This window comes from Dasypus novemcinctus, chromosome 12, assembly GCF_030445035.2.
Source record: "Dasypus novemcinctus isolate mDasNov1 chromosome 12, mDasNov1.1.hap2, whole genome shotgun sequence".
In the NCBI taxonomy this organism is placed as follows: domain Eukaryota; kingdom Metazoa; phylum Chordata; class Mammalia; order Cingulata; family Dasypodidae; genus Dasypus; species Dasypus novemcinctus.
The window spans coordinates 111,576,419-111,599,360 of record NC_080684.1 but is presented as its reverse complement, the minus strand read 5'-3'; the positions used below and the strand labels follow the sequence as shown (position 1 = coordinate 111,599,360).

The 22,942-nt window shown below is 60.6% G+C and overlaps 2 protein-coding genes across 3 annotated transcripts in view; both read left to right on the top strand.

Moving 5' to 3' along the window:
* Positions 1-17,431, top strand: part of MLC1 (modulator of VRAC current 1) — a 42,759-nt gene extending 25,328 nt beyond the window's left edge. Inside the window, exons 6-12 of one of the 2 annotated variants that reach the window (XM_058308971.2) lie at positions 785-886; positions 1,287-1,358; positions 4,174-4,290; positions 7,139-7,195; positions 7,833-7,955; positions 12,583-12,747; positions 15,659-17,431. In XM_058308971.2, coding sequence (XP_058164954.1) covers positions 785-886; positions 1,287-1,358; positions 4,174-4,290; positions 7,139-7,195; positions 7,833-7,955; positions 12,583-12,747; positions 15,659-15,733 — 711 coding nt within the window. In that variant the 3' untranslated portion in view covers positions 15,734-17,431. Of the gene's footprint in view, positions 1-784; positions 887-1,286; positions 1,359-4,173; positions 4,291-7,138; positions 7,196-7,832; positions 7,956-12,579; positions 12,748-15,658 lie in introns of both variants that reach the window. The other variant, XM_058308970.2, reaches the window with a different exon arrangement.
* A 1,306-nt stretch (positions 17,432-18,737) lies between these two features.
* TTLL8 (tubulin tyrosine ligase like 8) overlaps positions 18,738-22,942 on the top strand; it is a 105,451-nt gene continuing 101,246 nt past the window's right edge. Inside the window, exons 1-2 of the mRNA XM_058308969.2 lie at positions 18,738-18,764; positions 19,179-19,292. Of these exons, the coding sequence (XP_058164952.1) occupies positions 19,226-19,292 (67 nt within the window). The 5' untranslated portion in view covers positions 18,738-18,764; positions 19,179-19,225. The remainder of the gene's footprint in view (positions 18,765-19,178; positions 19,293-22,942) is intronic.

Below are 22,942 nucleotides of genomic sequence, written 5' to 3'. Positions count from 1 at the left end.
CGCGCGTCTCTGCTGGAGGCCATGCGAGCCCGGAGGCTGGCTGCCCGGCTCCGCTTTCCCAGGACGGCGTGCCCGGGCGCCGTCGGCTGCAGGGATCAGAGCTGGAGTAGCATGAGCCTCCTGGATGCGCCTCAGGCCGGCACAACTGTGCTGGACAAAACCAGCCAGACACTGGCCAGGTCAGGAACCGAAGGAGGCGGGGGCTTCGGCCCCAGTGAGGCGGGGCAGCGGCCGGTGTTCAGGCCAGGCCTGCACCGGCGTCAGCCCAGTGGAGCCCCAGCAGGGCTGAGTGCCCACACGGGCCTCACGGGCCTCACGGGCCTCACGGGCGTCTCGGGCCACACGGGCCACCCGGGCATGCACCGAGGGCAGCGGCACACGCAGGTGCTGTGGCCGGCGCCGCCCCCTCCGGCCACAGCAGCCAGCTCCTCGCTCGCTCCTGCTGACCCCATGCAGGTCTGGGCGGCGTGACGTGCGGGGAAGGCCGGGCTGGCTTGCCGGTGAGCTTGTAGGCTGGGCCTCAGCTTCCGATGATGAAAAGGAGAACTGCAGCCTTAGAGACCAGCGCAGCCCCCCTCGCCCACCCACTCTTCGCCCGTAAGCTCAGAGTGGTTCACCAAAACTGAAAAGCAGAGAATACGCCACCGAGCGGCTGGCGGGGGCCTGGAGCCCACACGCTCCAGGAGAAGCGAGGGCCGCTACCTGGTAACCGTGTAATCGTGAATGAAGTTGTTTTCTAAAAAAAACCAAAACACGAGTGTTTGTTTTGTTTTGCTTTTGGCAGATAAACTTCAATCTGATTCTGCTCCTTCTGCTGGAACTCTTGATGGCGGCCTTGGTGATCGTCTCTGCCCGTTCCAGCGAAGACAGTTGCCAGAAAAAGGAGGTGGGCTGTGCTGGGCTTTCCCAACAGGGGGGCAGCGCCCGGGGGCTGGTGGGTTTGCGGGCCTGGGCAGGTGGGTGGGGCTGGCCCCTTGCCCCTTGCCCCGGGAGGCCTTCTCCATCCCTGTGCTAGTCCCCAGTAAAATCCCACCTGGCACTGGGGCTATGGAAATTAGACGCACTTCCCCGCGCAAGGCAGACGTCTGTGTCTGAACTTCTGCTCTCAAGTCTGACGGTTCCTGAGCCGCTTCCCCAGGGTCGGATTCCAGAACTCGGCTGTGCGAGGGGCATGCAGGCCAGAGACCCCAGCCACGTGGGGTGGGACCACGTGGGGGACGCCCCTAACGTGGGGGTCTGGAGCCGTGCACCCCGTTGTCACCCAGCAGCATTCTGTGTCTTTTTAGGGCTCCTTGGCTGAAAGCGCCAACATCTTGGGGGAAGTAACCTTTCCTGCTCGGCTCCTGAAATCCTATTCAGTAAGAGAAACTTGCCATATTCTTCGTTTTACATTATTTTATGATTATTTGGGGTGGGGGATGCATGCTTACGTTGGATTAAATGGTCAGGTTTCTTGATCAAGGTAACCAACGTACGGCTGTGTGAAGTATGCATGTCAGAAATGTGAAAAACACTTCATTTCTTTTACTGTAAGTCCCTGCTAATATCATTGGGGACAAAATATTGCATCGCAAGAGGTGTCAGCGTTCCCTGATTTTCAGGAGGTAGAGGTGGGTGAGCTGAGCTGTCCCGGCGGGTGCAGCCCCAGAGAAGCTCGTCGGCGTGTCCCCAAAGGTGTCCTGGTTTGAAGGATAAATTATGTGGTCACCCTGCCTTGTTAACTGTGTCCTTACTCTCTTATTCACCTATTTTGAAAGATTTCTTAAAAATCTCCCAGTGTGATTCCAGCATTATTTTTAGATTTCACATTTGCAATTGTTTGTAAGTTTAGAATTGCTTCCTGCTGAATTTCATTTTTCTCCTCATCTTCTTGTAGAGACGCTTTTTATCCCTAGTAATGGTTTTCCCTCAAATATTTAAGAAAATCTATGTTGATTGGTTTAATTTAGAGTTATTATCTTTGGGCTAATAATTCCCTGAGGTACCTTTCTTGTTCTTACTTTAAACTTTTCTGTGTCTTTATTCTTCACTGTGTTTCTTATAAGCACATAGCTATATTTTATTTTTTTCCTTTAATTCGATCTCTTTAGCCTCTTGAATTTAATCCATTTACTTTGAGAGTGATACTAACATTTGTTTTCACTATCTTTTTGTTTGTTTTCTATTTTCCTTGTTGCTGCTTTTACTATGTCATTCTTTTTTCCTCTCTCTTTCCTGGCCTCCCTTGAATCAACTGAAATTTTTCCTTGCGTGGTCCTCTGACCTAGGATTGGAAATTGCTTGTTGTCAAGGGTCCTTTTAGAAGTGATTCTTCTGACCTGCCTACTTGATGGCCAGATGACAGGGAGCTTCTCTCCTCTCCTCATGGCAGCAAAAGGGTCTTGGACACCGACCTCTGCCCTTCCTTGTCTAGCTGGTGACATCGAGTGACATTTTGCTCTTTCACTCTCCATAGCAGGCCCCTAGCTGTTTCTTCCTTTTTTTTTTTTAAGTCAGTATTTGCAGTCATTCCCAGGCTCCTTTGCTTCCCACTTCTTTTTGCATTCCAGTCTTTCTTTCTGGCTGAGTTTTCTTCTGCTCGGTGTATAATCTTGAGAAGTTTCTGGAGAGAGTGTTGTGGGTGGAAATGGGCCACCTCTCCCAGGAAATGTCCTCGGTGGGGGCCTGGGGCTGGTGTGGCCCAGTTTTCACCCATTTCCTGGCCATTCTAAAGTGACCATTTCGTCCAGTGGCAGATCCTCGGTTGACAGTGCTCCTGGTATCCTCCATCCGCTGTCCCCCAGTGACCGTCGCTTGTGGGTAATCGCTGTCCTCTGACCTTGTCTTGTTTCTGGAGCTCAGTGATCTCAGTTGTGAATTAGCTTTAATTTATCCATCCTGGGTTCGGTGACTTCTGGATTCTTCTGCATGTAAGGACAGGTGTTGCCTCGGTCTGGCCCACCCCCAGGCCTTCCCTGGACTCACGGTCCCCACGGTCCCCGCCGTCTCCCACGGCTCCCACGGTCCCCACGGTCCTCAGGGTCCCCACCATCTCCCTCCTCCCCTGGGTCAGGGGTCACTGGTCGCCCTCCAGCCACTCCGCGCCTCCCCTCTTGCCCTCTGCTGCTCCATCTCGAGGTCCAGGGTCCAGTTCTCCCTTGACCGGCTCTTTTCTGCTGTGAGCACCAGTTTCTCATGTGTAGAGGTTTTTGGGGTGTCCTTGTTTCCAGATCTTCCCTGCTCAGTCCCCTGGAGGCCTGTGGGGACAGGGACGGTGTGTCTGGCAGCCTGGTTCCCCTTTTCTCATAGAATCCCTGGAGCACATCAGGAGCTCAAAACACGTTTGTGAAGTACTTTAGCTTTTGTAGAGGAAAGGAGCAGAAAGGAAAACGATGCATAATGTCAGGGAAAAGCGGGTGGGGTGACGTGCTGTCCCAGGATGGCCCCCGGGGCGTGGGGGTGGGGTTGCTGGAGCCAGTGCCGCAGCAGCCGGGGCTGGAAGGGCGCAGGGCTGGAAGGGTGCGCTGTGCCAGGCTGGAGGTCGGCGCAGGGGGCGGCTGGTCCCACCTCCCACGGGCTCCCAGTGGCGGCAGCAAACCCCGTGCTCCGCGGCTGGGGGCGTAACTCAGTCTCGGCCCTGCTGCGAGGCCGTCACCTGTGCGTCCACTTCTCTCAAGGACACAGTGGCCCTGACTGGGGCCCAGCCCACTCCAGTGTGGCCACATCGTAAAGTTGCTGACTGCCTCTGCAGTGACCCTATTCCAGATTAGGACACGTTCCCAGAAACTGGGGCTGGGGGCGTCAGTACGTCTCCGTGGGGACCACAGGGGAGAGGAGACCCTCCAGTTGCCGCGTGCATGTGCTCAGCACAGAGCCCAGCCAGGTGGGCCCACCGGGCAGGTGGCCAGACCCAGGCCTGCTGGCCGGGGCCGGCAGCTCCACGACGTGCACCGCCTGCCCCGGGAGACTTCCTCACGGGGCCCTGGCCTGCGTGGCCGGGGCAAGGGGTGCTGTGCCCGCACACGTGGATTCTGGGTGACTCTGGGAGCCCCTTTCCACTTCCGAAAGGTGGGCCTTGGGAGGGTCCTTGGGGCCCTGGGAGGATTTGAGGTTGGAAGGGGCAGGAGGCAGCTTTGGGCGCCGTGGGCCCGCGGGCGGGCAGCCCCAGCAAGGGCCTTGCCGTGTGCCCTGCAGGTCATCGAGGTGGCCACCGGCATCTCTGCCATCCTGGGCGGGGTCATCGTCCTCAACGTGGACGATGTGGTTGCGGACCCGCGCCTCTCGGTGACCTTCTTCTGGATTTTGGTGGCTGTGAGTATGTGTTTGTGGCCGGCTGGGCCAGGGCGGGGCCTCCATCTGCCTGTCCCCTAGGGCTGGCCAGACCACGCAGCTGCTGACCCCACAGCAGGTCCCTTGTCCAGCGCACGGGGGCTGCTGGGGAGAGGAGGGTGGGGACACGGGTGCAGGTCCGACCACGCAGGACGCCGCTCCTGGTCCCAGAGCCGCGAGCAGGGGCAGGTCCCCCCGGCCCCATCAGAGGGATCAGAACTGAGGGCTGAGGGAGCCGGGGCCCTCGAGCCCATGTGGGCCTGCCCTTTGGCCGTCTGTGGCCTGGAGTCACTCCATGCCTGGTAATTGAAGGCCCTGTCATTTGAGCCACAGCCAGTGGGGCGCAAAGCCCCCCGCAGGGCGCCGGCCAGCGCAGGGGCCTAGGCAGGGGCTGGCCCTGGCGTGCTCTCACGTCCCCGGCCTGAAGGCCCACACAGCCTGGGCTGCTGTCCACCTGCGGTGGGCACCCCTAGCCCCGAGCAGCGCGTGGCCACACTCGGCTGAACCAGAGCGTGAGCCTCGATCATGGACCTGCCCTCGCATTGTTCAGCCACGTTGACCTCATGCTGTTGCTCCCGTTGCCGATGTCAGCGAGCGGAACCCGAGGTGCCGCTGACGCGCCCCGACCTGCTCTGGGGCCTCCGCAGGGCGCTCCCGCCGGCCGGAAGCCTTGACCGCTGCCCTTAAGGGGAAGCTGTGGGGCCGGGGCTCAAGGGCAGGAGGAGGGGAGGGCGCGGTGCAGGCCGCCAGGGCACAGCGGGCAGCGGGTGGTGACCGTCACCCGGGACTCGCCTATGCCCAGCGAGCCCGTCACCGCTGCAGAGAAGGATGCCCGCCTGCGGGTGGACGCCTGGAGGGCCGTGGACACAGCCACACCCGGCTCGTCAGGGGCGCACTGCGTTTACCGAGGACGGAGACCAGGTGCCTCCAGAAGCACAGCGCGAGGGCTCTCGGCCCATCGGGCAGCCCTGCTGGGCACACACAGTGGCCAGAGCCCACGCCCCGCCCCCGTCCCTCCCAGCCAGCCATGGGACGCCCCTTCCCCACCCCCCTCCAGGGCCCAGGGAGTGGAGATGATGAGAGCAGCGGACTTCCCTGGGGCTGGCATCCTGGCCGGCGTTGGCTGGGGTGGCCGGGGGCCTGGACCCCAGGGCCGTGTGGGGGGCAGGCGGGGCCGGGGGCCTGTGCCGGGGACCCCAGGGCCAGTTCTTTGCAAGGAACGCCCCACGGCGACGGCTGAGAAGCAGCCTATGGCAGCCCCAGGAACGGGCCGGGGCGCAGGCCGTGCCGTGCTGCCTTCCAGTGGCTCCTCTTCCACCCTCAGTCCTGAGGGCAGCCAGGAGGCCCCTTGGGAGAGACCCCTGCTTCAACACCCCGTGGGCCAGCTGACCCCCTGCGGCCCCTTGGCACACCCGCCCTGTCCGTCCCTCCTGCCCCAGGGCCTTTGCACACACTGCTCGGCTTCACCTGCTCTCGCTCCAGGCACCTCCTGACTCACCCCTGTCTGGCTCAACCTCACCCCAGAGCCCCTAACAAGTGCAGGTGCCTCCCCACCCCTGTGTCCAGGGGTCTGGGGGCTGCCTGCAGTGAGGGAGGGGTCTGTCCTCAGGTGACGCTGCTGCTAGGGCACAGGCAGTCCCTTTGCTTGCAGGTGGGGAGATAACTCAGTGCTTGGAGAGAGCCCCGTCTCGGGTGCACCTGGCCTTGCTGGGCTGGGGCAGTGGCCGGGGCTGGGTGCCTGGGGAGGGGGCCCGGAGAGGGGGCCCAGCGCTTTGCGAGCCCAGGGAGGATGCACCCTCCTGCCCCCCGTCCTTCTGCTGCGTCGTGTGGAGTTCAATCACGCGCCTTACACGGCGCAGCAGAGGGACGGGGGGCAGGAGGGTGCATCCTCCCCGGGGGGTCGCCAGGACACACCAGACCAACCTGAACCGAGGCCCCGTGCAGCGGGTCCAGCCTGCGCCCTGGAGGCCATGCGGGGCAGAGGACTGTCCTCGATGAAGGCGTTGACCAGTACGGCCTCGAAGGGCAGTGCAGGGTAGCGCGTGGTCCCTGGTGGGACCCTGGACGGGAGCAGCTGTGAAAAGAGCACGGCCGGGCCAGTGAGGCTGGGACACAGACCTGGCAGTGCCACGGGATCGCCAGGCTGCTCGGGCGAGATGGCCAGCTTGCCCTGGTCCTTAGGATGCGCCTGCAGGCCTCTGGGGTGGGCGTCCTGGGGTCTGCAGGGGAGGGGGAGCAGGCGGCCTTGCTGCTGCCCGCCCAGCCCAGCCCGGCCCCCCCAGCGCTGCCCGCCTGGCCTGGCCCCCTCCCGGTGCTGCCTGCCCAACCTGGCCCCCCAGCACTGCCCGCCCAACCCCCTCCCGGGTGCTGCCTGCCCGGCCCGGCCCCCCCAGCGCTGCCCGCCCGGCCTGGCCCCCTCCTGGTGCTGCCTGCCCAGCCTGGCCCCCCCAGCGCTGGCCGCCCGGCCCGGCCCCCTCCCGGGAGCTGCCTGCCCCGCCTGGACCCCCAGCGCTGCCCGCCCAGCCCGGCCCCCTCCCGGTGCTGCCTGCCCGGCCCGGCCCCCCCCAGCGCTGCCCGCCCGGCCCGGCCCCCTCCCGGGAGCTGCCTGCCCCGCCTGGCCCCCCCAGCGCTGCCCGCCCGGCCCGGCCCCCTCCCGGGAGCTGCCTGCCCCGCCTGGACCCCCAGCGCTGCCCACCCGGCCCGGCCCAGCCCAGCGCCTCCCCCCGGTGTACCTGCTGACAGGAACTCCGGGCGGGTTCCTCAGATGGGTGTGCGGGTTTGGAAGTTGACTTTTTGGAACTTTACCTGTAACGTCTTCCCTTTTCCTTAGTGCTTTCCGAGTGCCATTGCCAGTCACGTGGCCGCAGAGTACCCCAGCAAATGCCTGGTGAGCACAGGCCCCGGCCCGAGGCTCTCCTCCTGGTCCCCTTCCCGGGAGCAGAGGTGGGGGGACCCCGAGGGTGCGGCGGCTGATGCCAGCCCCCCAGCCCCAGAGGGGGCCGCCTGACGGTTCCAAGGGCTTCGCTGACCCCCGGCTGCCTTGGCCTTGAAAACGCGCAGAAATTAGTACTTGGCAGGAGAGTCAGAAGAAATCCCTGGGGAGGCCGCGAAGCAGGCTCCGGTCCTCGAGCTCCCCCTGGGACTCGTGGGGCTGCGGTGACGTGGCAGCAGGTACCCCTGGCCCCCGGTGCGCAGAGCCCGCAGCCACGTGCGCCCCTCGATACCGAGGGCCAGGCGCGGGGTGTTTCTGAGCCGGAGGTGGGACTCTTTCACGACTGGGGAGATGTCTCAGGAGACGGAAGGAGAGAACAGGGCTTAGCGCGGTGCGAGGCGGCGATAGATCCAAGGGGCGTTTTGTCGCCTGAGTGGAGACCTCGCCCAGGTGGAAAAGTGTGTCGGGGCAGGCCGAGGGCACTGAGGCTGGAGCCCCGTCTGACCCCAGTGCGTGCCCAGCGCGTGGGGCTAGATCACGAGTCCCCACGCCTGGCGCTGAGCCCCGGCCGCGACCACACCTGTCCTTCCAGGTGGAGGTGCTCATTGCCATCAGCAGCGTCACGTCCCCCCTGCTGTTCACAGCCTCTGGATATTTGTCCTTCAGCATCATGAGAGTTGTGGAGATTTTCCAGGATTATCCACCAACCATACAGGTATGTATGGTTTTACTTTAAAACTCTGGAAATAAAGTGCCGCAGGTGTGGTTGGCTCCTGTCTGCGGACGAGCCCCCTGGAAACGTCCCCTCCCCAGGAGGCTTTCTGACTGCCCTTCCGTCCCACTGGCCGGCGGGGTCATCTAGAGTCACCGTCCCACTGCCCTCTCGTCCCTTTGGGTCGTCCTGCCCGCCCACCCCAGCCCTGGGCTCCACCCGCCTTCACGGCCAGCTTGGGTCTTCTCAGCTCTTTGGCCATTTACACTTTAAACCAGGTCATCAAGTTTTCTGAGAAACCTTATCAGAATTTTGACTGGAGTTGCATTAAATCAGTACGGAGAATATGGACAAATTTGCATAGAATTTGAGTTTCTCCCTGTTTGAACATTCTCTAAATACATCTTTGACTGTAGAGTCTTAAAATTTCATCATTTTCTCCAACAAGCTCGGGCACCTATATAGCTAGAGTGATTTCTTAGATATCTTGCAGTTTTTGCTTTTCAATGTAAAGGGTATTTCCCCCAAAATGCTTACTATGAATAATTATACAAATTTTTTAAAGTTGAAAGAATTGTGCAGTAAATGCAGAGATTCAGCAGGGGCTTTTGCTGGCCCACGCCTGCGTGTTACCCCGCGCCTTCTGTACGAAGGTGTGCAGGCGTGGACCTGCTGAGCCCCTGGACGCGCTTGTCGCCCCTGAAAATTTCTGCGTCTTCTAAAAGCACATCCTGGATACCATGACCACACCCAGGGCTATTGCCGGTGTCGGTCAGTCTCCAGCCCACACGCAGCGCTCCCTCGCCCCGAGAATCCTGTCCTGGGCTGAAGCTTCTGGAGCTGGACCTGGTCAAGGGTCGCCCTCTTCCCGTTCAGAGTCCCCCTGCCCACCCCGAGAGCCAGGCCAGTTGTTTGAAGATGGTCCCACTTTTGAGAGCTGGGGGTTTGATGGGGGTGTCCTCACCTGCTGCCCCATCCCGTGACCAGGGTGAGGTCAGAAGGCAGGCAGGACTGGCCCCCCCAGGCCATTTGAGCCGTGGGTCAAGGGCTGGGTGGCGAGGGTGCCCTTCAGAGGGGCCCACTGGGGAGTGGGTGGCTCTGGCTGCCTGCGCACAGCTGCCCCACCCGCCCTCGCCCGCCCTCGCCCGCCCTCACCCGCCCTCACCTGCCCTCACCTGCCCTCACCTGCCCTCACCCGCGGCTTAGCCTCCTGCTGATCCTTGCCTGAATCTTTTCAGGTGTTGGGGACTGGTTCCCTGCTTCCCTCCTCGTGTATTAGCTGACACCTTGCGTGGAGAACGGCTTTTCTTTGGGGCACAACCAAGGACTTATGGGTTTCACGTTATTTTAGAGCATTGCAATCATTATTCTTTGGGTGCTCCACTGGAGGGAGGAACTTCGGCTTTTCCACTCTTCTGGGTGCAACTCCGTTGCCCTTTAGCATTTCCTTTCGGACACTTGCGATGTCTCAGGCATACCTGGTACCTGAGTGCCCAGTTCCTCCAAGGCCACAGGACGGAGAACAAGCCCTGGGGCTCGGGGTGCTCATGCCTCTGAGGTTTAATTGCTTCTAGGCCCTTTCAGTGGGTGGAGAAATCTTTACTGTTAAAAGGATCAATTTATTTTGGTATTTCCAATTCAAATGTAACATTCTAGGGTTTTTCCTTTAACCTTTAAAATTTTATATTTGCATCTCTTTTAATGGAGAAATCTTGTTTCCTAACATTTAATATATTTACTTCTTTGTTTTATCCTGCAGTACACATATAAAATTACAATACCATTGTAGTACCAACCAACCACCTATGGAATGAGTCTTTGGGATGTACACTCCTCAAGAGATACACTTCCTTGTTTTGTGAAATAATCATTTTCTCTATGTGCTTATGCTCTTGATTTGATAGTAACAGTTGATATAAATATACACAGTTAACTTTAATAGTTTCTGTTGTAGTCAGTTTTAGGGTTTGACACTTTTTCCCCTTTTAATAGTAATTATTGAATATATAAAACATTCGCATAGTTCAAGTCAAAACTATATAAAAGGTGTACTTGAAGAAGTCTCTGGTTTTCCTCCCCTCCAGGCAACCACAGAGATTCCTACTTCCCCTTTCTTAGCAGAAGAGCAAACCGTGACCTCCACCTGACCTTGCTCTGGGCACGCTCTGACCTCCACCTGACCTTGCTCTGGGCACGCTCGGACCTCCACCTGACCTTGCTCTGGGCACACAAATGACCTCCACCTGACCCTGCTCTGGGCACACTCCGACCTCCACCTGACCTTGCTCTGACACACTGACCTCCACCTTGACCCTGCTCTGGGCACACTCTGACCTCCACCTGACCCTGCTCTGGGCACACTCTGACCTCCACCTGACCCTGCTCTCGGCACACTCCGACCTCCACCTGACCTTGCTCTGACACACTGACCTCCACCTTGACCCTGCTCTGGGCACACTCTGACCTCCACCTGACCCTGCTCTGAGCACGCTCTGACCTCCACCTGACCTTGCTCTGGGAACACTCTGACCTCCACCTGACCTTGCTCTGGGCACACACTGACCTCCACCCTGACCCTGCTCTGGGCACACAATGACCTCCACCTGACCCTGCTCTGGGCACACAATGACCTCCACCTGACCCTGCTCTGGGCACACTCTGACCTCCACCTGACCTTGCTCTGGGAACACTCTGACCTCCACCTGACCTTGCTCTTAACACACTGACCTCCACCTTGACCCTGCTCTTTCCTTCCTTTGGTCATTTATCCTGGGTCCCCTCAGCGCCCGCAGGGATCACAGCTCGCCAGGACCTTTCATCGCTCCTGCACAGGCTGACTGCGTCGTCGCACGCCCTCCCTCCCCGGCCCCCTCGCATGGGAACTTGGCTTCTTCCCAGTCCTCTGCCAGGTCTCCCCTCGCGATGACGTGCAGACCCTTGGCTCTGAATCAGCTGGGCGAGGGGTCCTGGGCCAGAGGAAGGTGCGTCCTGGGGGTCAGGTGCTGGCCCGCCTCTCCGCCAGCGAAGCCTGCCCCTCCGCGGTGCACGCGGTTGTCTCGGAGTTGCGTGCGGCGTTCTCGTTAGTGAGTGACAGCGAGGGCGAATGCTCAGGGGCCTCTGTGCTGCTTTCCCAGGGAGTTCTTTCCTTTGCCCATTTTCCAGTGGGCTTTTGAGAACTGTCAGGGAGGCCAGGCTGTGAGAGACGATGCCAACAGTTCTCTCAGTTTGCATCTGTTTTTCCTACTGACTGCTGCACTTTTGTTGTGTGAAAAAATTTTGAAAACATATATGGTTGAGTTTACCAATACTTTCCTTTATTGCTTCTGGATTTTATTTTTTTAGGAGGTTCCAGGATTGAACCTGGGACCTCGTATATGCCAAGCGGTTGCAGAACCGCGGAGCTACACCTGCTTCTCCGCCTCTGGATTTTGATTGTGTTTACATCTGAAGTTTATCCTGGTGTGTAGAGTAAGGTGTGGACCCAGTTTTACCTTTTCTTATCTGGTTGCTCACACACCGATTGCCCTGATTACCGATTACCGTCTTGGCCCTGGTTGGGTAAGATGCTGCTCCTGTCGAGCGCGGACGTGCTTTCCCTGCTCAGGCCCATTTCGGCGCTGTCCGTTCCCTTCCGTTCCTTGGTCTGAGGGTGTGTGCTGGGACCAGCTGTTAAGGCGGAGGCTTGATAATATGTTCCAATATCTGAGAGGGCCAGATACCTGACGACTCCTTACTCTTCTTTTTCAGCGTTTACCCAGCGTTTTTTGCTTTATTTTTTTGTACAGAAAGTTTAGAATCAGTTTGCCTAGCTCCAGAAAGAGCAGAGTTGATGTTTTTATTGGAATCACGTTGAATTTAGGCCTTGAGGCTCGTCATTCATTCTGTCTCATAAAACCACCCACCCGACCCACCGACCGGCCAGGAGGTCGTGTGATGCGGGGCGCTTCCTGCGCTAATCCTCCGACGCCTGTGCCTCGGCGGGCCGGCGGGGGGACGCGCCTCGGGCTCTGGTGCCTGGGCGTGGGATCTGCAGCGTCGCTGCAGCGTCGTCTCCTGGTCAGCGGGGGGCAGCCTCCCCCTGCCTGCAGCCCTGTGCCCCTTTGCTTCCTTCGCCCACTCCCGCCAGCCCTGGGCGCCACAGGAGCCCCCGCGGGGACCTCCCGCCCAGCCTGCCCTTGGGGGCGTTTCGGTGGACCCCTCGCCCTGCTTCAGCTCCCGCCTGGCAGCCAGTGCGGGCCGCAGCCCGGTGGAAGTTCTCAATCTGTGCCCGTCCGGGCGCCCTGGACAAGGAGCACGGGTGGTGGTGTGTGCCCTCCCCGACCTGGGGTGCTGGGAGGATGGCGGGGCGGGGGGCAGTGGAAGCAGCCGGCACGTGCTCTAGGCCAGGCTGGGCGCAGCTCTCAAACACAAAAGAATGGGATTTTCACGGAGTGACTTTCTCAGTCCGACTCACTCAGATGGAAAGGTTATTATGCACGTTATCGAGGAGGTAGATCACGGCTGGGTTGCTGGCTCAGAAGGCAGTATCCAAGGCCCCTGAGCACCAGGGTGTGCCCTGGGCGGGGTGCCGGGCACGGGCGTGGGGCACGCGGCTTGCTCCCCTGACCTGCCGCCCTCCCCGGCGCAGCAGACGCACGACGTGCTTCTCCTGCTGCTGCTGCTGCTGCTGCTGCTCCAGGGCTGCCTCACCACGGCCACCGCCGTCCAGTGCGCGGCCTTCAAGACAGACGCGAGGCTGCAGGACGCACCCTGGGACCCGCCGCCGGCCGGCGGACAGGAGCCCCCAGCCGGGGAGGTGAGAGTCCCGCCCCTCCAGCCCCGGCCCCGCCCCCGGGGGACGCCTGCTCCCCGCGGGGTCTTCTGTGCCCATTTGCTAGGGGACGCCTGGGTCCCCTTGCTTGCCTCTTTTGTGGCAATCTGTCAGCTACTTACTGTTGTGTTGCTTTGTATATTTTTAAACACCCTGAAAGGATCATGAGCAATATGCAGCAAGTTGGGTGGGGTTGGTGGCTCTGCCGAGAAGGGGGTGCCCCCCACCAGTGCCCCCTACCCCACCCCGGCCTGCTGCGTGTGCGCACCAGAGACAGGTGTCTACAGGCTCTGGCTGGTGGGCTCCGGAAGGCAGGTCCCTCCAGCCTTGTGCCACCCCTGCCGCCGGCATGTGCACCTGCCTCCAGGCCCTGTCTCCCTGCAGCCCCCATCCCCGCAGCCCCCCTTCCCCGCAGCCCCCCATCCCCGCAGCCCCCCATCCCCGCAGCCCCCCATCCCCGTAGCCCCCCTTCCCCGCAGCACCCCCATCCCCGCAGCACCCCTTCCCCGCAGCACCCCCATCCCCGCAGACCCCTTCCCCGCAGCACCCCTTCCCCGCAGCCCCCCTTCCCCGCAGCACCCCCATCCTCGCAGCTCTTCCATCCCTGTGGTCCCTGCCCCCCATCCCCACGGCCCCCCATCCCCACAACCCCCCATCCCCACGGCCCCCATCCCCACAGCACCCCTTCCCCGCAGCACCCCCATCCCCGCAGCCCCCCCATCCTCGCAGGCCCCCATCCCCGCAGCCCCCCATCCCCACAGCACCCCTTCCCCACAGCACCCCCATCCCCGCAGCCCCCCCATCCCTGCAGTCCCCCCATCCTCGCAGCCCCCCATCCTCGCAGGCCTCCATCCCCGCAGCCCCCCTTCCCCGCAGCACCCCCATCCCCACAGCCCCCCCATCCTCGCAGCTCTTCCATCCCTGTGGTCCCTGCCCCCCCATCCCCACGGCCCCCCATCCCCACAACCCCCCATCCTCACGGCCCCCCATCCCCACAGCACCCCTTCCCCGCAGCACCCCCATCCCCGCAGCACCCCTTCCCCGCAGCACCCCCATCCCCGCAGACCCCTTCCCCGCAGCCCCCCTTCCCCGCAGCACCCCCATCCTCGCAGCTCTTCCATCCCTGTGGTCCCTGCCCCCCATCCCCACGGCCCCCCATCCCCACAACCCCCCATCCCCACGGCCCCCATCCCCACAGCACCCCTTCCCCGCAGCACCCCCATCCCCGCAGCCCCCCCATCCTCGCAGGCCCCCATCCCCGCAGCCCCCCATCCCCACAGCACCCCTTCCCCACAGCACCCCCATCCCCGCAGCCCCCCTTCCCCGCAGCACCCCCATCCCCGCAGCCCCCCCATCCTCGCAGCTCTTCCATCCCTGTGGTCCCTGCCCCCCCATCCCCACGGCCCCCCATCCCCACAACCCCCCATCCCCACGGCCCCCCATCCCCACAGCACCTCTTCCCCGCAGCACCCCCATCCCTGCAGTCCCCCCATCCTCGCAGGCCCCCATCCCCGCAGCCCCCCTTCCCCACAGCACCCCCATCCCCACAGCCCCCCCATCCTCGCAGCTCTTCCATCCCTGTGGTCCCTGCCCCCCCATCCCCACGGCCCCCCATCCCCACAACCCCCCATCCCCACGGCCCCCATCCCCACAGCACCCCTTCCCCGCAGCACCCCCATCCCCGCAGCCCCCCATCCTCGCAGCCCCCCATCCTCGCAGGCCCCCATCCCCACAGCACCCCTTCCCCACAGCACCCCCATCCCCGCAGCCCCCCATCCTCGCAGCCCCCCATCCTCGCAGGCCCCCATCCCCGTGGCCTCCATCCCCATAGCCCCTCCGTCCCCACAGCTCTTCCATCCCTGTGGTCCCTGTCCCCCATCCCCACAACCCCCCATCCCCACGGCCCCCATCCCTGCGCCCCCATCCCCGCAGCCCCCCATCCCTGCGCCCCCATCCCCATGGTCCCTGGCCCCCCCAAGGCTCCCCATCCCTGCAGCCCCTGCCACCCCTGCCCTGCACACACCCCCAGCACTCCAGGCTGCCACCCCCTCCCCTGCTGGCCAGAGCTGCCCCTGCTCTCCCGGGTGACCCCCTCGCCTTCCCCACCTGCCGGGGTCCTCAGGCCCCCCTGCTGCTCTGCGCCTGGCTGTGGTCAGCCTCCCCGCTAGGCGCACCCCAGCTGTGACCCCAGGCCCCAAATGAGACCGTCCAGGTTTGTGTTGCGCCCAAGAAGCGGCCGTCGATGAGCAAGTTCCTCTGAGCAGATCCCAGAACTGCTGGTTCTAGGGCTCAGGACGGCCCAGAAGGGGGGTGAGGCCGGGCGGGGGGGGGGAGGCCAGTGGGGGCCGGGCGGGGGGGGGAGGCCAGTGGGGGCCGGGCAGGGGGGGGAGGCCAGTGGGGGAGGGGGGAGGCCAGTGGGGGCCGGGCGGGGGGGGGAGGCCAGTGGGGGCCGGGCGGGGGGGGGGGCCAGTGGGGGCCGGGCGGGGGGGGGGAGGCCAGTGGGGGCCGGGCGGGGGGGGGAGGCCAGTGGGGGCCGGGCGGGGGGGGGAGGCCAGTGGGGGCCGGGCGGGGGGCGGGGGAGTGGGGGCCGGGCGGGGGGGGGGAGGCCAGTGGGGGCCGGGCGGGGGGGGGAGGCCAGTGGGGGCCGGGCGGGGGGGGGGAGGCCAGTGGGGCCCGGGCGGGGGGGGAGTGGGGGAGGTGGACCTGTCCTGGGGGGGCACAGTGCAGTGAGGGCCGTGGCTGCGACGTGACCGAGAGCCGGGGAGCCTGTGGGGCACCTGGCGTTTCAGGAGGGAGCAGGCGTGAGGAGCCTGGGCTCCTCTCCTCGAGGTTACGGGGTGACCCCCCGGGCCCAGGGGCCCTCCGTGAAGTGACGCCCTGCCCGTCTTGGTTGCAGGTGACCAGGAACCCGCTGCGGGAGTTTGACAAGGACAAGGCCTGGCGAGCCGTGGTGGTACAGATGGCCCAGTGAGCACGGGAGGGGACACTGAGCCGAGGTGGCCTGGGCCCCCGCAGGAAGACGCCCCGGAGCCGCAGACTGGCCTGCAAGTTCGGGCCCCAATTCCCGCAGGTGGCTGGAGCCAGCGTGCTCGTGGGCTCGCCTGCCGGCCCGCAGTGCTCCCAAGCTGGCCTGCAGGGGCGGGGCGCCCTCGCCTGCTCAGCGCCTCCGGGGCCGGCGTCCCCACGCCTGCTCCGGGCAGGGGGCTCGCCAGGGCTCGCAGCGAGCATCGTTTCCTTGACGCTCGGCGCCAGGCTGAGCGCGGCGTGCTGTGCTGTCCTCCAGGCCTGGGGCCCTGGGGCCGTCCCTGCTTCCCCCACAGGAGCCACGCGCCTGCGTGAAGGAGCCGCGCCTCCTGCTTGGCGCCTGCCCCTCGCGCTGTGCACAGGGCCTCAAGAGCCCTCGGACACTTGAGTCCAGGTGTTCCCAGATCCCGAGCCCTTTTTAAAGACCCACGAGAACACGGGCCCCGAGTGCCCCGGCTGTTTGAAGACCGTCCGGCAGCTCCCAGATGTCACTCAGTTGGCACCCAGACGGACCCCCAAAGACACCCTCTGGAGGCCTCACCCATGGGGCCGGCCCTTTCCCTATCGCATTGTCTATCTGGATCCTCGTTCGTTTGAGATTTAGCCGGACAGCGCCCCCCACCCCTGCCGGCACTGGGGCCTTGGGGCACCTGCATGCCCCCTGCCCCCTGCCCCCTGCCCGACCGCAGGGAGAGTTTGTGTATGGGAATATGTTTTCTTTGACTAAAATTATGGCCCAAAATTAATTCAGTTGGTATGCCATCTCCTTGTCCCTAAGTACACCTGCAGCGGTTCATGGATTCTTCTGGAAGAACTGATACCAATCGGGAAACCTTCCAAATGCTGTTAATCCTTCTGAGAATTGCTTTCTGGGTGGCACTCTCGTTCAAAGAGCACAGTCAGCTTGTTTCTGTTTTTCAGTAGGAGACAAAGCTTCGGGCAGGAAGACACTAACATTTGCTCTTTTATAAGTTGGGGCTGTTGGGGCCGGGGGTTGGGCAGGGGGTGCCGCAGGGGCTGAGGAGGACGACCCACCCGGGGAGAGCGGGTGAGGGGGCCGGGGCTCTTGCCTGGTTCCTCGCTTCTCGTGGTGGTGTGAGTGACTGGCTTGCCAGCACACCTTGGATTCGCATAAGTCGGTCTTCAAACTGGAGGGGTGCAGGCAAAACACCTGAAAGGTGTGGCCTCGTGAGCCTGCCTGGCCTGAGGACGCTGGGCCCAGGGTCACCGGCCAGCCTTCCCTACTGCCCCGGGCAGCGCCAGGGTATAGGCAGACCCTGCCTCGCTCTGACCTCGACCCCAGACAGCCACAACCTGGCGTGGCTCTCACCTGCATGTACCTGCCTCCCACCCAAAGGCAGCCAGGGTTCCTTTCTCCTCACCTGCAGTTGCCAAGGTGAGGCAGCCCAGGCGGGGCTGTCCCCTCTGCTGGCTTCTGAGGACAGGTGGGAAGCCCAAGGGGCAGTGTCCGGGGTACTGGAGGGGCTAAGGCCTGCATCACCACCTGGAGGTCACCTGGTTTGCACTGGCCTATTTGAGACAGAGCTGGGACAATGTAGTTTTTAAAAAGTATAATTGTTTCTTTTAATTTACATTTTAGTTTACTTTCCTACTGTTTGAACAATAAATAATGCTAACATGTAAACACGGCCTCCTGAGTGTTGCGTGTCCTGGGGATTGTGTCGCCCAGGTCATGACAGCTGAGCAGGTGGAGGTGTCACATCACTGCTCAGGTGGCCTGAAGAGGCCGGCCTGGACGCCACGGCCTGGGGACAGCCTGTGGCACCCCAGCTCCCCCGCGCAGGGCCTCGCAGGGCAGGGGGTGACCAAGCTCCCCAGGCACACCCTCCTGAAGCCCCCACCCCAGCACTGTAGGCGCCCCATGAGCCACTTCAAAGTGGGAGCAGAAGGGCATTTTTGAGTTACTTTGGGAAGTTAAATGCAAAGTAAAGGTGATTTTTAACCAAATAAAGATGACTTGGAATTCCAGGTTTGGGAAAGTTACCTGAGTGAAAACAGGTATGGGGTGAGTACCAAGCTGCCCTGGACGGAGGGGCTGAGGGAGAGGTCCGAGTGCAGTGGGTCCCTGGCCGCGTGGGCGAGGGAGGGCTCAGTAGCCAGGAGGCGCAGTCCGCCACGAGTGACCTTGGGGACGCCCCGGCTGGGTGGAGGGGCGGCCGGGGCCACCTCGAGGGAGTACACCCAATGTGGCCCACCTCCCAACCCGGCCCAACTGCGTCCAGCCCCGACAGCGGCGTCTTGTTGGGGCCCGCGGGCAGTGAGCGGTCGGTGGAAGACTCGAGGGGGGTGCGGGGAGAGGGCCGGGGGTCCCAGGGCGTAGCCTGCCCGCAGCCGGCCAGGTCTGGGGGCTGGGGCAGGGTGTGACCCGCGGGTCTTTGTGACTTGGGGGCGTCTGACCGCGAGGGCGGGTCTGTGTGACCGGGACAGCCGCGGCGCGAGGGGCGGGTCCCGGTGACCCGGGGCGGGGGCTGCGCGGCCACGTGCGGGCCACCCCCCGCCCGCCCCAGCAGACTCCATGGCTCGCGCGGCCCCGCGACCCGGCCTCCGCCCCCGCCCCGGGCCCCGCCCGGTGCCCCGCGCCAGCTCCGGTCGCGCCTTTGGCCGTGGCCCGGAACTTGAACCCGGCCCCGGCCCGGGGCGCGCGCGCAGCCCGGACGCCGCCGACTGCAGCCCGTCGGGACCCGCGCCCCCCGCGCGCCGCCGCCCCCGCCGCCGGGTCCCGGGCCACGGCCAAGGCCTCCCCCCGCGACCCCGACTGCCGCCCGCGCGCCCGCGCAGTCCCACGCCGCGGGCAGGCCGCCGCGCCGCACCCCTCAAGCCCCCCCGGCCCGGCCGCGCGCGCCCCGGGGCTGCAGAATACGCCGAGCCGCCCCGGCCCATCGCCCCGGGCAACCGCAGGACGCGGCGCGGCGCGGCAGGGGGCGGGGGCGCGGCACGCTCGGCGGAGCCGGCCCCGGGTGAGCAGAGCCCCGCCAGCCTCGGAACCCCCCACTCGCGCCCCCACCTAGGGAACCCCATCCCTCCCCTCCCCCACCTAGGGAACCCCAGACCTGCCCCCCCCACCTAGCGAACCCCAGACCTGCCCCCCCACCTAGGGAACCCCAGACCTGACCCCTCCCCCACCCTCGGACCCCCACAACTGCCTCCTCCCCACCTAGGGAACCTCACACCCGCCCCCCCACCTAGGTAACCCCATCCCTCACCTCCCCCACCTAAGGAACCCCAGACCTGCCCCCTCCCCCACCCTCGGAACCCCAGACCTCCCCCCCACGCCCCTTCTCCCCCCTCATGAACCCCACCCCCGCACCCCGCCCCTCCCCGCTAGGGACGCCCGGCCGCGCCCCCCGACGACCACCCCCGTCTCCCTGCAGGGGCCGCAGCCTCGGAAGAGAGGGGCGCGCTGCCCGGGGCCGCCGCGATGGAGCCGGGCGAGAGCAAGCGGCTCTCCCCGGTGCCTCCCGAGGACGCCTGGACGGAGGAGAACAGTCCGTACCGCGGGGCGGGGGCGGGACGCGAGGGGCGGGACGGGAGGGGGCGTCTCCGCCCAGCGCCCCCGGCCCCCCTCCCTGGACGGCGGGGGGGGGGGGGGGGGGGCCTCGTGTCGCCCGGAGGCGCGGCCCCCGGGACACGCTCAGATCCCCACCCACCCTCCGCGCCCGCACACCCGTGGCGTGGCGCTTCTGGGGCGGCTCCGAGACTCCCTGCTCTGACCACTGACCCTTCCCTGGCTCTCGGCCGTTCGCAAGGGCCCGACGGCGCCTCCGGCCTCGGGCTGGGCCGCGGGTCTTCCCGGCCTGCCCTCAGGGGTTCTTCGTGTGTTCTGGGCAGGGCCCTACGGATGCCTGTCTGATAAATTCCTTCTGCTTGTCTGTGGCTGCCTTTTTAAAATTTTCATTAAAAAAAAATTATTGCCTGTATCACTCATATGCAAACATTCATAAACAGTGTATAGTAGAAGTTGTGAAGTACATACCCCCGCAGGGCTCTCACACCCGACCCCACCACCACTACCTGGCATTACTGTGAAACGTTTTTAACGATGAAAGAGCCTCCTCAAAATGTTACTACTAACCAAAGTGTCTTACGTTTGGTGTCTTTCCCCCAACTCACCCTATTATTGTTATTGTTATTTTTATGAAAAATAAGTGTATAGTGAAAGTTGTGAACTTACAAAGCAAACCTCATACAGGGGTCCCATACATCAGCCCACCACTAACACCTTGCATTGTTGTGAGACACTTGTTACAAATTATGGAAGAATATCGTACAAAATCTTACTACTAACTATAGTCCATATCTTACATTTAGTGTATTTTCCCCCAACCCACCCTACTTTTTTTCAAAATATATTTTTATTACAGAAATCGTGAACTTACACAAAATACTCATGCACATGTGCAGAATTCCCATACAACACCCCTCCATCAACACACCATACTGTGGTGGAACATTTGCTACAGATTATGAGATAATATCATCAGACTGTTAACCAGGTCCATAGTGTACATTTGGCACACTTTTCCCATACTCCCCCATTATCAACACAGTACATCTTGGCATAGATGCTTGAATATTACAGTATTGCTGTTAACCACGGTCCATGGGTCACTCCAGTTATATTTTCCAGAGGCTTCTCTATATTCCCACCACCCTGCAATAGCAATGTACGTCTGCTCTAGTTCACGAGAGACACACTTGCATCTGTACCATCATCCACAATTCTCATCCACGTTGGGTTCGCTGTTACTCAGTCCCTAGATCATTCTCTAGCTTTCTTTCAATTGATGTTTACATCCCTAGACTACCCTTTCCAGCCACATTCCCATTTATAAACCAACTGTTACTCACTATAATGTGTTACCCTCAACTTTATACATTTCCACAGTTTTACAGTAAAATTAATTAAAACTTCTCCATACATTAAGCATCAGTAGTCCGTCTTAGTCCTCCTCTTATTTCCATTAAGAATTGACCACCTACCATCAGGCCTTAAAGATGTTTTCCTACATTTTCTTCTAAAGGCTTTATGGTTCTTGCTTTTATGCTTAGTTCTTTGATCCAGTTTGAGTTAATTTTTGTATAAAGTATGAGATAGGGGTCCTCTTTCCTTCTTTTGGCTCTGGATATCCAGTTCTCTCAGCACCATTCCTTGAATGGGCAGTTCTGCCTGAGCTGGGTGGGTTTGACAGGCTAGTCAAAAATCACTTGAACACAGATGTGAGGGTCTGTTTCTGAATCATCAGTTTGTTTCCAATGGCCTATGTGTCTGTCTTTATGCCAGTACCATGCTGTTTCTACCACTGTAGCTAGGTAATATGATTTTTTTTTTTTTTACCACTTTTTCTTTATTCACCAGCTCTTTTTTCCTTCTCTAGCCTTCACATCTAGGATTGAGTCCTGGCCCATGAATTTTATTTTTTTTTTAAGATTTATTTATTATTATTATTTTATTTATTTCTCTCCCCTTCCCCCCCCCCCAACCCCGGTTGTCTATTTGCTGGGTTTTCTTTGTCTGCTTCTGTTGTCAGCGGCACGGGAATCTGTTTTTTTCTCTTTGTTGCATCATCCTGTTTTGTCAGTTCTCTGTGTGTACCATGCCATTCCTGGGCAGGCTGCTCTTTCTTTCATGCTGGGCGGCTCTCCTTACGGGGCGCACTCCTTGCGCTTGGGGCTCCCCTACTCAGGGGACACCCTGCGTGGCGTGGGGCTCCCCTACTCAGGGGACACCCCTGCGTGGCACGGCACTCCTTGCGCACATCAGTACTGTGCATGGGCCAGCTGCACACGGGTCAGGAGGCCCGGGGTTTGAACCGCGGACCTCCCATGTGGTAGGTGGTCGCCCCATCCACTGGGCCAAGTCCACTGCCGGTAATATGATTTAAAGTCCGAAAGTAAGAGTCCTCCAACTTCACTTTTCATTTCTTTTTTTTTTTTTTTAAGTTTGTTTATTTATTTATTATTTCTCTCCCCTTCCCTGCCCCTCCCCCCAAATTAGCTGCACTGTGTCCATTCGCTGTGTATTCTTCTGTGTCCGCTTGTGTTCTTATCAGAGCACTGGGAATCTGTGTCTCTTTTTGTTCCGTCAGCTCTCCGTGTGTGTGGCACCACTCCTAGGCAGGCTGCACTTTTTTTGCGCTGCGCGACTCTCCTTATGGGGCGTACTCCTTGCTCATGGGCTCCCCTATGCGGGGGACACTCCTGTGTGGCAGGGCACTCCTTGCGTGCATCAGCACTGTGCATGGGCCAGCTCCACAAGGGTCAAGGAGGCCTGGGGTTTGAACCGTGGACCTCCCATGTGGTAGGCGGACACCCTATCCATTGAGCCAAATTCATTTCCCCACTTTTCATTTTTAAGATGTCTCTGGCTATTTGGGACCCCTTACTCTTCCAAATAAATTTAATAATTGTGTTTTCTGTTTGTTTTTAAAATGGTGGTGGAATTTCTTATCAGGATTGCATTCAATCTGTATATCAATTTGGGTAGAATTGACATCTTAATATTTAGACTTTCAATCTATGGGCATGGAATGTTCATTTTGTTCTTGATGAGTGTAGTTAGAGGTTTATCAATTTAAAACTTGTTTAAATAGGGGTGGTGGGGTTGAAGGGGTCCTCATATATATTTTTTAATGTAATATTTTTACAAAATCAATTAAAAAAATAAAAAATACAATAAAAAAACTTGTTTAAAGATCCAACTTTTGGTTTTCTTTATTTTCTATAGAGTACTTTTGTTTTCTACTTAATCGAATTTCTTTCTTATCTTTATTATTCCTTTCTTTCTTTCTTGTTCTTTTTCTAGCCCCTCGGTGTGATAGCTTGGATTATTAATTTTCAGTGCTTTCTTTTCCAATATATGCACTTAAAGTTATAGCTTTCCCTCTAACTTGACCACATTGTATGTGCTTTGATATATCCTATTTTCATTTCCCTCAGTTCAGGATTTTCATTTTGCATGTTGATTCATGTACTGCCTAAGTTTTGAACATCCAGGGGATTTTTAAATTATGTTTCTAAATTAATTTCTGCTTTGAGTCAGCTGTTGTCAGAGAATTTAATGTTTGATTTCAAGCCTTGGAAATTTGCTCAGACTTTCTATTGCCAGCATGTGCTTTATGTTGGGAAAGTTCCTTTG